We start from the raw sequence: 15,271 nt of genomic DNA, 5'->3' as shown, positions 1-15,271 counted from the left end.
AGGTGCCGAGACCGGTCCGGTTCCCTCTCAGCCTGGGCTACGTGGGAGGCCGGTCGCGGCCGGCCAGTCATCCGAGTCTTTCCCGACGGCCCTCATCCGACCACTCGGCCGAATCACCGGCTACGCTGGGCTCTACCCGACACGCGATGGTCTGGACAGCCGGATTCTGCGAGAGGCGGAAGAACTACTCCTAGGACGAGTAGCAACGATATTTGATAACACCTTGCAGCGCTATGAGTGCACTACGGTATCATAATGCCGTGTCGCACAGATGCAACGCTACATATACATGTACTAGGTAAGTCTTGTTTCTGAGCCGCATCCAGGCCACGTGACGAATACGCCGAGGAGCGAGAGCCGGGTCTCAATAAAAGCAGCAACGGCCGCTAAGCCAGACGCGTCCGTGGTAGAAAAAACCCCCGCCAAACGACCAGAACCTTCCATCCGGGTTCCGTAGATCGGGCGGTACCTGATGTACATTACAACATGTGATATCTTAGGTTAGGTACCTACCTCAGGTACCTACCCCCCCTATATCTTATATGCGCGTATGGACTGAGGTGGTTTCTGCTGAGGTGGCTGCTGTCCAGTCCATTCCTGGGACGGACCCTGCTTGTCTTGCGCGGGCTGCAGATGACTCTTCGGAGGAGCTTGGTGGGCGCTGCTGGGCGCTGCTAACAACACGTTAGGCGGCCAGCCGAACAAGCTGAAGTGTGCCCCGGTATCTTGAGCTGTCTGCCCTTGTGGGATGTTTCAGGGCGCGCTCGCCCACCTGTCTTAAGTACCTCCTCTCTACTCCGACACGTGAATAAAGTACATACCTCCTAATTGCACGTGCCCGACAGACCGTAGATGCCGTATCGTAGATGGTACCTGAATGAAAGGCCAGTGCCTTAGGTATATCGGTACCTCTGGCGGCAAAGCTGTGTTGATAAGATACCTACCTCCAAGCGTATGAGCAGATGCTATCCGCTGGGCAGGATTGTATCCATATTACCTAATGTACATACGCAGCGGCGTACCCAGTACCTACATCCAACCTAACATAGGTAGTACCTGGGGCAGGAGCGGGGGACCGGCAGGGCCAGCTGTCATACCCTAGTCACCTACCCGGCTGCCCTGGCAACGACGTGCGAGGAGAGGTGGGAGCAAAACATTGGCTGGCCTATTTCCCCCCTCTCCCTCGAATGGAGCCCTACTTGGGTATTAAAAGAATCCCAGCCAGGGGTGGGACACCTCATCATGCGTTGCTCTTTGTTCTCTTTCTTTTTTTCCCTCTCTTCGCGAGATATCCACATGCCAACCCTTACCTTACTTACTTACAACTACTACCACTACTACCACTACCAACCCTACGTGCATCGTCGGTCCTGACCCTTCGGACAACTTAGAGACCAAGACACCCTACCCAACATCCGAAGTGTACCCGTACATATCCTCCCAAACACTCACACGTCCGAAACGCCAGCGACTCATATCTGTGTGTATGTAAGTGTGTGTATTGTGTTGTGTGTGTGTGTGTGTGTCAATGTATGTGTGTGATATAATACCCGTCAGGTAGGTTACTACGACGTATACACACCCATGTCCATGCTTGAATACCCGTATCACAAGCATACCGCATGCCTCGCTCACCAGCCTTTGACTCACTCGCCCGCCTCCCCCTAGCAACCGAAACCCCTCCCCTCACACACATGCCTAGATAACATATCAACAACAACAACACATCGTCTGTATGCCGTCAACCTCTTGGAATAAAATGACTGATCCCATCGCAACCAGCCGCCAATAACTTATAGCACCAATTCCGTCCGTTTCCATCCAGCCGCTCTCCCCCTCCTTCCCCTACAAAAAACCAGCATCGCAGAAGAGACACGGATATCCCTCCTTATCGTCAGGAAATCGGCCTGCCAAGCTTGAACCACCTCCCCCTTTCTCCAAAAAAAAAGTTACCTCTGCCGTTGGCCCATAAATATATAAAGATAAATGCGCTAGCAACTTCTCCGGCCGAGCCAACAACCACAAGAGAGAGAGACACACACGCGCGCGCACACATCGCTCCGCTTCCCACGCCTTGTTCGCCACGGGCAATGCTGCGAAACAAGTCCAAAGAGCGGTCCTCACCTAGGAAGGTGACGCCGCCGTCGCCGTCATATATGAGCAGTGAACAATTCGGTTCGCATCACCCCGCCCCTTCCTCCTCTCCAGAATGGCTCTCCCTGTCGCATCGGGTCTATATGTCTAGGTGCAGGTCTCGACGCTAACTTCCGTCCCTACGTCGTGCAGCGACCTACCTGGCGGGCCTCCGTGATAATCGAGTCAACCGTCCCGGGGGGGCCCGGCCCCCGCCACCCTCCATGAAATTGCGCCGCGAGTCCATAGGCCGTCTCTCGCTCGGAGCCACCACCTCGGTTCTATCCGAGGCATCGACCAACCACCAGAAGGCCCAGTCAGACGAAATCCCGAAACCAAAACCGCGGGGCAGTCGCCCGAGCATGGCCGGCAGCGTGCTCTCTCGCTACTCCACCACAGCATCCGCCGGCAAGGACTACCACCCAGAAAACTCGTCTTACATCGCCCCTCTGAAACCGGGCGAGGTCGTTCCCAGCGCCACTTACATTGAGCGTGGCCAACGATGGATGGAGAGAAAAGAAGCCATCTCGCTCCGCGAGGCCATCGACGTTATGGACGCCATGGACTCTTTGGATCTTGGGGCAGAAAAAAAGCATAAGGAGAGGGATAAGGACAAGGCAAAGGATAAGAAGAGTAAAGACGAGGGAGTTGAGCAGCATGAGGAAGAGGATGACGAATCCCGACTCTATGATGCGGCCCTTAACGAGGCAGCCGAGTTGGTCTGGCAGCATCAGCATGGTGTGAAGGTGCCCGAGGCTGGCACCCCCTATCGCTATAAGTCGCATATGCGCCAGAACAGCTACGCCCGTGCTCGCGCGGCTAGCGCCGGTCGACGCAACGAGGATGTCGGTAATTCTGGCCTCTCTAAAGAGTCCGTCCCCTCTCTTTCGGGCAGTGTATCCAACAGTGAGCGAGGTTCCTCGCAAGGAAGCCCCCGTACGAGCCTCGAGCAGCAGCATACGCACTCCGTTGGATCAAACAAAACGAAATCGTACGGTGCGCTCAGCGGCACGACACGCGCAGACCCTAGCACCGGTCGCCGGAGCAGCATGAAGCGCAATATTAGCGGCGAAATCGAGAAGCCGTTCTCGGGCGACCAGATCTGGGAGGAGCCGGAGGGCAGCACGGTCAAGCGGACCGCGAGACCATCTCGCGCCGCGGTGAGCAGGCGACCCATCGGGCTCAAGGCTAGAGGCGTCCCCAACAGGGTGCAGTTCGCCTCCGCCTCATCTGATTCCGACGACGACACCGAAGCGCAGACGGCGGCAAAGCCTGTATCCCGATACGAGATCCACAAGAACCCGCCGTCGCAGTCGCGCAACCCCGCGTACACGACGAACAACCCGGCGGGTGCGCCGCGCACGTCTCAGGAGGTGCCGACTAAGAATGGCATGGAAATTCGTAGCGATGACATTCGGCAGGCGACCAGCATGCGGCTCAAGGACCGCAGCGTAAAGTTGCCCACTCCGTCCGCGGTCAGTGACAACCCGGGACGCCCCATCGTAAGCTTTGACCGAAACTGGCAGCCCCCGGAAGAGGCAACTGATTCCAAGCCAGAAGAGTCCAGCGGCGGCGGCAGCAACAGCCGAGTCCCTGTCGTCGGGGTCGTCAAGGAGCGTGCGGGCTCGCAACAAATTCCGCCTCGTCAACAGCCTCCCCCTGCTATCGCAGTTACGCCGGATGCTCCGGTCCCGGTGGCGTCGTCCGGGCGCGCCCTCCCCTCCACGCCGAGCATCCCAAGTATTCAGGTAAACGATAAGGGTAGCGGTAGCGGCCCGCAGGTGCCAACTATTTCCATCTCGAGCGACCGCCCGGTCATACCCAGCATTGTTCTCCCTGGCGACGATAACGATAACAGCACCAAACCACCCACCAGCAGCATCCCCGCCATAATCACGCCCGACGACAATAATGACGGCAGAAGGCCCTCAGCAAGGCCCCTGCCGGACCCCAAGGCAGTGCAGCGAAGTTACGACCCGCTACGAGACCCCCCGCGGAGCCACTGGTCGCCGGCCCCCAGCGGAGTCGGACCCGCCGGTCGGCGCGCAACCGCAACCTGCCACGAATGCGGGCTAGCGATCGAGGGCCGGTTCGTAGGGCTCGCCGGAACTTCGGAGCGGTTTCACCCGCAGTGTTTCCGATGTTACGCGTGTGGGACGGCGCTAGAGGCGATGGAAATCAGCCCGGAGCCGGACACCTCGCGAGCAGAGCGGCTGGAGCGGATCCGGCGGCGGGCGGCGGGCGAGGTCCTCGAGGAGGTGCCGGGAAAGACGATGGCCGAGGACGGGGACACGCGACTGCGCTTCTTCTGCCACCTCGACTGGCACGAGCAGTTCGCGCCACGGTGCCGACACTGCAAGACCCCTATCCTCGGGGAGCATGTGGTGGCGCTGGGAGCACACTGGCACTACGGTCACTTCTTCTGCGCCGAGTGCGGAGACCCGTTCGAGCGGGGCGATACGCACATCGAAAAGGACGGGTACGCCTGGTGCGTCGGCTGCCAAACAAAACGGACCGAACGACGGGCGCCAAAGTGTCGCGGTTGCCGGCTCGCAGTTGTCGGCCAGTACGTGCGCGCGCTCGGAGGAGAGTGGCACGACACCTGTTTCCGCTGTTCGTCTTGCGGAGGTGGCTTCGAGGACGGGCAGATCTTCCCGATGCGCGAGCGCGGCGAAGGAGTAGTCTTGTGCACGCGCTGCCGGGCAGCGGAGCTCAAGATGTGAGGAAGACAGACGGACCGGGGAGTGGGGAACGGGGAAGAGCATACGCGAGCACGACAAGACAGTGTAGAGGGAACAGAAACAGGCAAAGAGAAGGAAAAAAGAACGCATCGCTACGACGACGCCCAAGCGACGCGAGAGACGCCTCAGCTCGGCCGATCAAGTCGATCATAGGCTCGTGGAACTAACTCAGGTTTGGCTCGCCCCCCTCCCCCCTCTCTTTCTCTCTCCTGTTCCCCCTGTCTTCTCTCCCCCCTACATGTCGAGTTGGCGTCGGAAATTGGGGAACAAGGAGAAAAGGCATTGCGAATGGCCGGGCGGCCGGGTTGGCACGGATCGATCATAATACGGTGTTTGTGTCTTTTTTCCCCCTGTTACTTCCTGCCTTGCTTTTTGATCTTATTCCGGGTTCAATCTAGTATGGTGTGGCTCGCGGTAATGGGTGTTTTTTTATGCGTTTCCGCATGCTGCGTCTTGTCCTGCGTTCCCACCATCGGCGGCATAACCACATTCATCATCGAGGCGTGTGTGCGGGTTTGCGTTTTTTTTTTCTTTTGCAACTTTAGGCTTTGTGTGTTCGCGCGCAATTCGGAAGCAAGTAGAGAGAGGCACAGGGCGAACAAGGACGGACGGACAGCAGGAGACCGGGGGAGGGAGAGACCAACTAGCTAGGCGAGTCGGCCGGGTACGGAGCAAGTGTTCGAGTAATTGATTAATCGGTATCTGTCTTTCTACCAAGACGAATCCTTCGTGCCTCGAAGCGTGACCGCGAGTGGCCGGCTGATCTGGACCGAACAGATGCCGGACAGAGACACGCAGAAATGATGGTAAGGGAGGAGACGTGAGGTGAGGATCACAATACATACAGATATATATACCCACCTGTGCAGGTAAAACACCTCCCTCCCCTCATCCCACTCTCGCCTTCCTGAGTCTCGTAAGTCAGTAGTCATCACCGGCTAGGTACATGTATGCTGCATTGGCCGTTTACCTCCTGCCTAGGGTACCTGATACGCCTTACACACCCCCCCAAGGCGGTAGTAGGTATTTACACGTATCTCAAGGTACTTACGCCTTTCCCTACCCCGACTTCCGTACCGTCATCCAATATCCCGATGTTAAATAACGGGTCCCTACCTAAGCAAGACGGCCTCGCCCTGTAATCCGACGATAACAGGAGCAACGGGCTCGAGATTGGCCCTGTTATTTTTCTTTGATGCGGGTACTACTCATAGGAATAGTTCAAATTCTGTACGGTGTTTTAAGTCAAACGAGCTGCTCAGGGCCTTGCCGTATGCAAATATCGAGAATCGGAGTGGCCTCGTGAAAGTAGACGACGATGGCGCGAGGCTGTCTAGCCTAACAACATTTACTAGACGCAGACAGAGTTAGGTGCAGGTAGCCAGAAACAACCATCGGCTATCCTCGTCAGCCATCCCTCCTCGGCTCTCCCGAGCGGGAGAACAGCAGACGGGAGAAGATTGATGTTCGAAGGACCAATCGATAGCGGCTAGCGAATAGCCGGAAGGGTAAAATGAAGTGCCCGTAAGGCAGACAGGACGCAGCAGGTAGGGACGCGGGTGCGGCAATAAAAGCGGCCTTGGTGCGGGATGGGCATCCATCTCGATTAATAGCATAAAGTACTTATCAAAGATTCGTAGAGTAAGAATCTAGCATGGTGGGATCCTCAACTAAGGTCAGAGAGTACGAGGAGCAGCAAATCCCCTCGGAGGCTGATAGCGGCAACGTCGGGGTCCTCCTAAGATTCCACTGGAATGCGATTTAACTCGAATACATCGCGATAACCCTCTCCGCACCGAACCCTACGATCCATCCAAGCTTCCGTGTGTAAGGTGGTATCGGCCCACCAACTAGGCTGGAGCCGGTCGGTCGCATCAGCAGGCGCCTCCCACCTGCTCCTGGTGGACCTCGAGCGTGTCGCCGTCTTGCATCTCAAGCTTGAGGACGGGAGGATTGAAATTAGCAAGCAGAGAGAGAGAGAGAGAGAGAGAAGGACGGGGGGGGGATGAGAGGCGGTAGAAGGGCTGCAATGGCGCGGGTCGGTGTGTCGTGTCTGCTTACCGAGTCGGGGGTGTCACTCTTCTGAACCCGCTGGCCTTCGAAGAGAAACCTAACCGCCTCAACACTCTTCCCCTGCCGCTCGCAGAAGGCGGTCATCAACTTTTCCAGTTTCGTCGAGCGCTTAATTTTGAAAAAGACTTCATTGTTGTTATCTGTGACCTTAATGTTTAAGTGCTCGCTGGCACCAGCAGGCGCCTCCTGGCGTTCGGCCGTAGGGCTTCCGCTATCGTTCTCTCGGGACATTTTTGGTTGTAGGGCTGTGTGTGCTTGCTCCGAGGGACGGTTGGGCGGGTGGTTGTTGGCTTCTATCGCAGGGCTGACTGTCTAGACGCCTAGGTGTTACTCGTCAGAACGCGATCGATGCAGGCGTATGGCGTGTAAAAGGCGCGTAGGCTGCAAGACAGATAGATGGGCAGATAGATGGTGCGCAAGCCGCAGGTGCCTGGGGGGAGGGAGGGGGTGGTAGGGAGCGAGCAGTGTGTTTTACGACGATGGCAACGGGATCTCGTGGGTAGACTCACAGATCAAAGGAGCCTCTTAAGGTACGACGTTCGGGATTCGCGCAGGGATGCAGGTCTAGGGGGGTTATGAACGAGACCGTGGACGAGAGCGCCTGGGGAAATAATGGTGGGAAAAAGAATGGGGGAAGGAGAAGAAGAAAAGTGAGGAAGGGTGATGCGATGGTGGTGGTGGTGGTGGTGAGGTCTGGAATCAACGCGAAGGGATTCCTGGAGGCGCCGCAAGTGGGAAATAAGGACTGTGATCGCTGCTATATAAAGGCGGGGCAGTCGCTTGAATACAAAGGCGTCTCGCACCTTCCTAGCGATCACTTTCCTAGGTGGGCTGCATACATACAGCCTTAAGAGGTACATTAGGTACCTAAGGTGCCCTCCAGTAGGGTAGCAGGTATTGTACCTACGGCGCCTATGTCCGCTAGGACTTTAGGGAACACGGGTATATTCGGGTGGGTATCTTTACCTCGTCGAAGAAAATGAATACTTTTTTAAAAAAAAAAAAAAAAAAGAGCAGTTCCAGAGAGCCCTGCACTGTAATCAGGGACTGGAGGTACCTAGGTAAGTAAGATGGATGTCTTCTGATGAGGCTAGGTACCTCCTATAGGTACTCATAGGCACCCACCTCTGTAATAATTAATTACCTAAGGTAGGTAGGGACCTAGGTAGGTATCTCCTAACAAGGTTCGTTTCCAGTCGACGGCGCGGCCAGCCGGAATACGCATATGTACTGTACACCCCTTACTACCTACGAAGCAGGCGTCTGCTCTCACGCTGTAAATCTACGATACGATAGCTCGGACAACCCCCAGAGTTTTCCGCAAGGCTCCCCGGAGGCTATCCTAATCTCATACTTGAGAAGGGTGTGTCCACTAACGTAAACCTGAGTTTCTTGCCCTGGAATTGCCCGTCGTAGATACCAGCCTACCCTTCGAAAAGACGTATGTACGTAGGACCTGGGTCCGAGGCATAGGGCTCGGGATCTCGCTCCGGCTTTGATAGGAGAGAGAGAGTTGAGGTTATCCTCAACTACCACCCGGAGACCCGATTGGGTCGCCTTTGCGTCTACCACAGAACCAACTAACCGGCCGGTCCATATCGTATGGATTTGATCAACTCAAAGCATACCTACTACACAGTGTATCTATCTACACGTGTGCGCGCGCGTGCAGATAGAGATACTACGTGGTAGGTATACGCATCCGAAGTGGCAATTCAGAGTCGAAGCAACCAATCAGGCCCAGCAGCTCCAAGAGTCCATCCTGTCTTTGCTGAATGCCGTACAGACATTGCTATAATTTCCCCTCTACAATACTCCCTAATCAAAATACATCACATTCCCCTACCGACCCGTTGAGACCAACCTGGCGAGACTCAAAAGATGGTAAGCTGGCATTTCAACAATTTGATGCTAGCGGCTCGCTATGCATGCAATTGACACTGCTACTGCTCTAGGTGTCTAAGGAGGATCTCGGGTCAAACCCCCCATGCCATCCTCGTGCGGTAAGTTTTTGAGGTGCGTTCTGAGGCGATCCTATCCAAGCACTGGCAACGATATGCGAGAGACGTCGTCTAATGGACCACATACGCCCTCAGTGTGCTATACAAGGTAGGCGAAATCCAGCCATCCCAGATCGACGAGCACCCGCAGCGCGAGACTGGACCTAACCTAAGCAGACTGCCTCGAAAGGAACGGGTATAACGAGGCCAAGTGCTCTCTTCTCATCGACGCCCTGTACGAATGCTGCGACGCCTTCTACCGGAAACACGGCGATGATGCAACCAGTGCCAGCTGCCCGAAGGCGAGCCTCCTACGGTTGAAAGTGAAGCAGCGGCTGGCCGAGCGGAACAAGTGAGCGAGGACTCTGTTGTTAGGGTTCTAGGTATATGGGGCCGGTCGGCACTACCATCTCCGAGTACTATACGTCGTCCTCTACAGGTGTGTGCGGCATGTTCTACATCTCCCTGCCCACGTTGACCCGAATAGAGGTAAATATCAGGCAACAATAATGAAGAGTAGAGGTCGTTCTAGGCGATCATTGAGCGCGCGAGAGATCCGCAGGGGACCTGGATAAGCATGGAAGCAAATAGGTGGCTTATCCCGAGACTCTAATATGAATGCCGATGACATTGATGAAGAAGGAAAAAAAGAGATTTTTTTTTTCTTTTCCTGTGCACGATGATTTTAGGCATGTAGGTACGTTGTACTTGGTACTCTTACCAAGCCACAGTGAATCCCGACACTAGTGGCTGCGCCCCTTGCTCTGCGTGGCTGGTGAGGACTACTAAGGGCTGACGTTGATTGGCCAACATCTTACGTACCCCTGACGCGCACAATGGCCAAGTACCTTTTGCCTATTTACCCAACTAGAGAGGTACCTTATCTCTGCAATTCCGGCCCATCGCGTATGGTCTGGATGATTTATCCAACCTCGAGAGCTCGCATCGGCAGCTCCCATCATCAAAGAAAACAAGTACAATACATCAACCACCTCTCAGCACCTCGACGCCCACATCCACACCGGCATACCCATTTCGCCATCTCGCAAGATAGCCAGTGCCGCAAACTGTAGCCAGCCACTCCGCGATCTTGTCGCTACCGCCCTTTCGTTGCGTTCGTACAAGTACCAGCGAGTCGGAGGATGCTGGCTTCCGACCAGCTCCTCCTCAGTCGACGATAGTAGCAACAAACCCTTGCACCAACTGTCACCCCTCGATCCCCGCCGACACCCGACACGATGCCGCCGCAGAGGTCCCAGAACGTTTCCGGGCTGCAGTTTGGCATGCCGCCGGCTTCTCCCGACTCGATTGGGCAAAGTACACCACCGCTGCCATCTGTTGAATCCGACGAGTCGTTTCGGACTGACTCTGACGCTCCCACAGTGCCCTACGACGACGTTGAGGAAGAGTTCTTGCGCGATGCTGAGGAGTTCGCTAGAGGCCTCGATTCCTTGACCTTCGCTAGGACCGCCCCTGCCGATAAACGCGCCGAAATATTCAGGCTCGTGGATACGTATTACCGGTATGCCGCCAACAAAGTCCACGCTCTGCGCGAGTCTAGAGTGCAGCAGTCCAAGACCGCTCTTCGCCGCTTAGATGAGGCGTCGAGCCAGGACTCGATGGACCTTGACGATGTAGACAACCGGCCGGAGTCGCCAGCCGAAACCGAGAAGCTGAAGAGTTGGGAGCTAGAGGCCCAAACTTGGGACCTGCTACGGCGCCTCCTACCGTTGCGATACCCGAACACCAAGGACGCCTTCGAGCCGACGCACCACGGCCTGTCGAGGCTTCAGTCATGCTCGGAACTGTGGGGCGACTTCTTACGGGCGGACCCCACAGCGCGGGAACGCAAAGCCATTCTCGAATGCCTGCAGACGAGCGCCGACGAATCGCGCGTGGACATCGACGAATTGGTCCGAGATTACCAGCAACGCGCAGAAAGGGGTGATATAATTGCCTACGGGTGGCTCCACACACGTTCTGCCATTAAAATGCAGAAGAAGGTTAACGGCTGGTCCGGCGCACTAGATCCCAACGCCTCCGACGTTAGCCAAATCCTTCGAAATGGATCGAACCCTCTAGTCACCCAGCTCGACCCCGATGTGGCGACGAGGCAGGGCCGGAAACTGCTGCCAGAAGACGAGTACTTCGAAAGAGCTATCTGGCTCGGGTGCTACGAATTGTTGCGGAGGGGGCGAAGTATGGCCGAGATTCGAGATTGGTGTATCGAGAGGACGGAAGTCTGGAGAGCCGTCAGCATGTCGGCCATGCCGCTGTCCAAAGACGGGAGTGGAGACAGTTTCAAGTGCGGCCCTCTCTCCATGCTCCTCTGGCGACGTACCTGTTTTGCGTTGGCGCGGCAGGGCGGCACCGACGACTTCGAGCGCGCCGTCTACGGTATACTCTCTGGCGACATTCCCAGCGTCGAGAAGATCTGCGAGGACTGGGACGACTTCGTCTACGCTCATTTCAACGCCCTGCTACGAACGCAGTTCGATGCTTACTTAACGAAGCGATCGCCGCCGGATGCAACCGCTGCTATCACGCAAACCTTGCCCGCTTTCAACGCTGTCCAGTTCCACGGTGACGCCGCTTCGGTTGGGGAACGTCTGGTCAAATCCCTGGAAACGAATCCCAAGACATCAGCAGAAGCGAGAACGCCTATGAAAACCCTTCAAGCAGCCATCATCTCCAACGGCCTCGATCAGTACGCATACGAACTTGGCCTGGCCCTCAGGAAGTCGGCAAACTCCGGGGACACTTCGGTATTGATACCGAGCTCCGGGCAACCTGACGGGCACATCGACGAAGACCAGTTTATCAAGCTTACCGATCATAATAGTTTGCGTATCCTAGTGCACGTCTATCTGATCCTGTCAAGCTTGGAAGGGCTCGAAAACGGGGCTCACCTACAGACCGGGGAGCGTCGCGAAGTCCAGGAGAGCGTGATCTCGGCCTACGTCAGTACGCTTCGGCTGACCGGCCTTACGGATCTAATGCCGCTGTACTGCCATCAGCTGCAGGGAGAGAAGGCTCTCTTCACGCTCAGCCGGAATGTGACCGGTGTGACCAACCAAGAGGACCGAGAGATCCTGCTGAGGCTCATGGAGAAGCTCGGCATGGACATTGCGGAATTCGTCCAATTCCAACCACGCTCTCTTCTGCAGCGGCACCCCGACACCGAGGAGCGCATATCACCGCTTGGCAGATTGTCCATCTTATCAGCCGACCCGTCTACTCTGAAATACGGTCGGCCCCTAAAACCCGATTTCTTCGGGGAAATTCCGGAGAAGCTCAACCCTACTGACGAAGAACTCATCCAGTCTCTGGAATGGTTCCTCCTCATCGACGGCCTCTGGCACGAAATGTTCCAAGCCGGGGCCGCCATCTATAAGCGATTCCTCAGTAAGACGCCATTTTTCACCCCCTATCTGCCGTGGTCACCACCACACACTAACGCCGTACCCAGAGCAATTCAATTTGCATGCTGCACGTGCCTTGTCCGAACGAGTCCGTTGCTCGGAGATATTCATCAAAAAGGCGGGCATTTCTGTGCCCGACGATTCAGACGTGGCATGGTTCGGGGAAATCCGCGCGAACGCTGCGGCTGGCTTGCTGGAGGACAATGGACTCGGTGACGAAGAGGTCGCGGCAGCGCAGAATTTCTTCGAGATGGAGTGCCTGATTCGGGCGCTAGATGCGATGGAGACCATCGCATCCAGCGAATTCCTGGCCCAAGAGTATGTTCCCGTCGCCATCCGCCTCCCTGTCCCGACGCGGTGAAGCTAATCTGCCATCTAGCCCGGGAGAAGCGGTAGTACGGGATTTCTGGTCTAATCTAGGCCGCGAGGTGAAGGTGGTGAAGAGCCTAATGGGTCCCATCCTAGGTCATTGGCTGCTGGAGAGTGCCGAGGGTATGTTTGTCCCGATTGTCGAGAGAGAGCATTTCTAACCGGGTGACAAGGCGACGTCGAAGACTTTACCTACCTTCGAGATGCGTATCTGCCTGAGACAATCATAGGATATGTGAGCGTGCTGCACTTCGCGGGAACGACACTGACTCGAGACAACCTTCTCGAATGTATGGAGCTCGCTTCCGTAATCGCCAAAAAGGACTCGGATGTGGCGCCGGTGCTCATGAGATCGGGGCGAATGAAGGAGCTCGTCGAAGGCTTCGCGAACTGCAGCAAAGCGCTCGCAGTAAATAGCAACGACAAGAAGGGCCCCGGCGGTAGCAGCAAGAGGATGCGGGAGATGGGGTGGACGAGAGAGTTGTGGTCGGTAAAAAAATGAGAGAAAAATAAGGGGAGGAAGGGATTTATTTTTTTAGAGGCCCCCCCCCTAGGTGGGTTTCTGAAGCGGCACATCTAAGACTCTTGAGTCCGCTGGCGTTAGAGGCTCTCGGGGAATCAGACGACAACATCGGTGACGGCTGTCGGACTAGGCACGAGGGCGTTACAAGGTCATGTAATAGTGCGTCCGCAGTGTATAGCAGGGCCAAGCTAGGCTAGTGGACTAAACAGCATCGAGAAACGTTTTGCTACTGCCTCGCGATAGGATTTTGCCGATCCGTGAAAAGAGGAGTGAGTTCATACGCCCCGTAGACTTCATCAGGGGAAAAGGGGTCTGTTTTGCCCCTATTGAACCTAGCTAAAGTGGGGGAGGTTGATAAGATAAGACGAGCAATAGGATGAAATGGGCTAGGTGAATGCCTAATTAGGCACACCCACCGCGAACGTCAACGTCAACGTCAACATCGCCCTACTTACCTACTCAGAACAACATCACAACCTCACAGTCACTACTACGCTACAGTCACTACTACGCTTTGGGTAGCAGGGGAATTCGTAAGAGCGAGCAAGTGAGCGAGCCCACTACACAGACCGACCGACGGGCGGAACCGAGTTCTTCCCGGCTGTAGAGAACCCCCGAAAGAGAAAGAGGCAGGGAGTCGGAGGAAGAGTTGGAGGCACAGGTAGACGGACGGAGATATGTACAGCCCGCCACCTGTCCCGCCGCCCAAGCCGAGCAGCCACGATGCCAGCCGCCTGGGCACGCCGTCCGCGAGTTCTTCCTCTCTGGCGCGGCCGCTGCCACCGGACGATCTCGCTTACTCCTCCGCCTCCTCCTCCTACCAGGACGAGGGCAAGGCCAAGGCCACTCCCGCCACAGCTGCTATGACGACGACAACAGATGCGTCGGGCCTGATACCCGCCCCGACGGCGGAGAGTGGTGGTGCCGATTTTGCGGCTGGCGGCGGTGCTACGGAGAGAGCGCAGCCGCCGCCGGAGGATCCCGGCGATGGCTGGTTGCCGAAAATTCTCGAGGATAAATCGTACGTGGTGGTGCTTTCGCAGATGTGTCTACCTGCTACTAGCCTTCCATTACCCTCATCTCCGTTACTTCACCTATACAACTTCTCTCCCACCTTGGGTGTGCCCGTCAGCCCCCTCCTAGCCAGTCCCCACCGCCTACCCGGTCACTAGGCTGCCCACGCGCTAACACTCGACCCCTCACAGGAAGCAGGACCTGGCCGAGATCCTGGGCAACCCAGCGGCGCTAGACGCGCTGACCCACGCGCCGTCGGCGACCCACCCGTCGCTAGCGGCTTCGAGGGACGCCCTGCTAGCCGCGCTTGCCGACAACACGGCGCTCGCGGGCCGGCTCACCGAACTCGAGGCGCGGCTCGCCTCCCGCCGCGCCGCCGCCCAGGCCCAGCTGCTCGCAACCCACGCGCTCGAGCGCCAGTGGCGCCAGAAGCAGGCCGAGATGGACGCCGCGCTCGCGCCGTTCGCGCCCGCCGCCCTGTACGCACGCCTCGGACAGGCCCTCGCCGAGCAGGAGGCCGTGTGCCGCGCGCTCGAGGAGAGCTTCCTGGAGGGCGGGGGAGGGGGAAGTGGTGGCGCGGGCGGCGGCGCGGGTGTCGGCGGCAGCGGCGGCGGTGCGGGAGAGAGGGGAGGGGCGGCCGGTGGAGGGAGAAGAGAAGGCGGAGAGGTCGCGACGGAGAGGGAAACGCTTGATTGGGTCCGTCGGTACCGCGACGCGAAGAAGCTTTATCATCTCCGCCACGAGCGCCGCGAGAGGTGGAACGAGCACCGCGTCGGGGGGTGGCGGTGAGGGGCCTCGCGTTTACTTTTATATGTTGCTGTCCAGGTGCGACACCGATACGTTCAGGTCGCGGAGACTTTTCTCGCGATCCCCGCCCTGTCGAGAAGATACTTCCCTGTCTCAACAACTTAATTACTATTAAATCATCCCTAGAATTCTCTTGACACGCCCAAGCGCAGCTACCGTCAACAATACCATCTACGGACAGGTTCCAAC

At 56.9% G+C, this 15,271-nt stretch overlaps 5 protein-coding genes across 5 annotated transcripts; 4 read left to right on the top strand and 1 right to left on the bottom strand.

Moving 5' to 3' along the window:
* Nucleotides 1–2,090: 2,090 nt before the first annotated feature.
* GGS23DRAFT_605571 (uncharacterized protein) lies at nucleotides 2,091–4,856 on the top strand (the record flags this gene model as incomplete). The annotated part of the gene is made up of 2 exons (XM_051519779.1): nucleotides 2,091–2,175; nucleotides 2,287–4,856. 2 exons carry the CDS (start codon nucleotides 2,091–2,093, stop codon nucleotides 4,854–4,856), a joined length of 2,655 nt encoding a protein of 884 aa, XP_051371387.1.
* A 1,892-nt stretch (nucleotides 4,857–6,748) lies between these two features.
* GGS23DRAFT_597466 (ubiquitin-like protein) lies at nucleotides 6,749–7,178 on the bottom strand (the record flags this gene model as incomplete). The annotated part of the gene is made up of 2 exons (XM_051518628.1): nucleotides 6,749–6,811; nucleotides 6,936–7,178. 2 exons carry the CDS (start codon nucleotides 7,176–7,178, stop codon nucleotides 6,749–6,751), a joined length of 306 nt encoding a protein of 101 aa, XP_051371386.1.
* A 1,054-nt stretch (nucleotides 7,179–8,232) lies between these two features.
* GGS23DRAFT_571214 (DUF1903-domain-containing protein) lies at nucleotides 8,233–9,865 on the top strand. Its single transcript, XM_051516567.1, has 5 exons — nucleotides 8,233–8,831; nucleotides 8,903–8,950; nucleotides 9,044–9,056; nucleotides 9,125–9,386; nucleotides 9,435–9,865. Exons 1-4 carry the CDS (start codon nucleotides 8,829–8,831, stop codon nucleotides 9,301–9,303), a joined length of 243 nt encoding a protein of 80 aa, XP_051371385.1. The 5' UTR covers nucleotides 8,233–8,828; the 3' UTR covers nucleotides 9,304–9,386; nucleotides 9,435–9,865.
* Nucleotides 9,866–13,671, top strand: GGS23DRAFT_571209 (nuclear pore protein 84/107). The gene is made up of 4 exons (XM_051516566.1): nucleotides 9,866–12,352; nucleotides 12,417–12,687; nucleotides 12,749–12,861; nucleotides 12,912–13,671. Exons 1-4 carry the CDS (start codon nucleotides 10,186–10,188, stop codon nucleotides 13,238–13,240), a joined length of 2,880 nt encoding a protein of 959 aa, XP_051371384.1. The 5' UTR covers nucleotides 9,866–10,185; the 3' UTR covers nucleotides 13,241–13,671.
* Nucleotides 13,547–15,236, top strand: GGS23DRAFT_86726 (uncharacterized protein). Its single transcript, XM_051521358.1, has 2 exons — nucleotides 13,547–14,282; nucleotides 14,467–15,236. The coding sequence occupies exons 1-2, from the start codon at nucleotides 13,939–13,941 to the stop codon at nucleotides 15,062–15,064; spliced, it is 942 nt and encodes a 313-aa protein (XP_051371383.1). The 5' UTR covers nucleotides 13,547–13,938; the 3' UTR covers nucleotides 15,065–15,236.
* The last annotated feature ends 35 nt before the right edge of the window (nucleotides 15,237–15,271 follow it).

The sequence above is a fragment of the Durotheca rogersii genome, assembly GCF_024521655.1.
Source record: "Durotheca rogersii strain YMJ 92031201 chromosome Unknown GGS23scaffold_12, whole genome shotgun sequence".
Lineage (NCBI taxonomy): Eukaryota > Fungi > Ascomycota > Sordariomycetes > Xylariales > Xylariaceae > Durotheca > Durotheca rogersii.
Note: the sequence above shows the minus strand (reverse complement) of the source record. Positions and strands in the feature narration are given on the sequence as shown.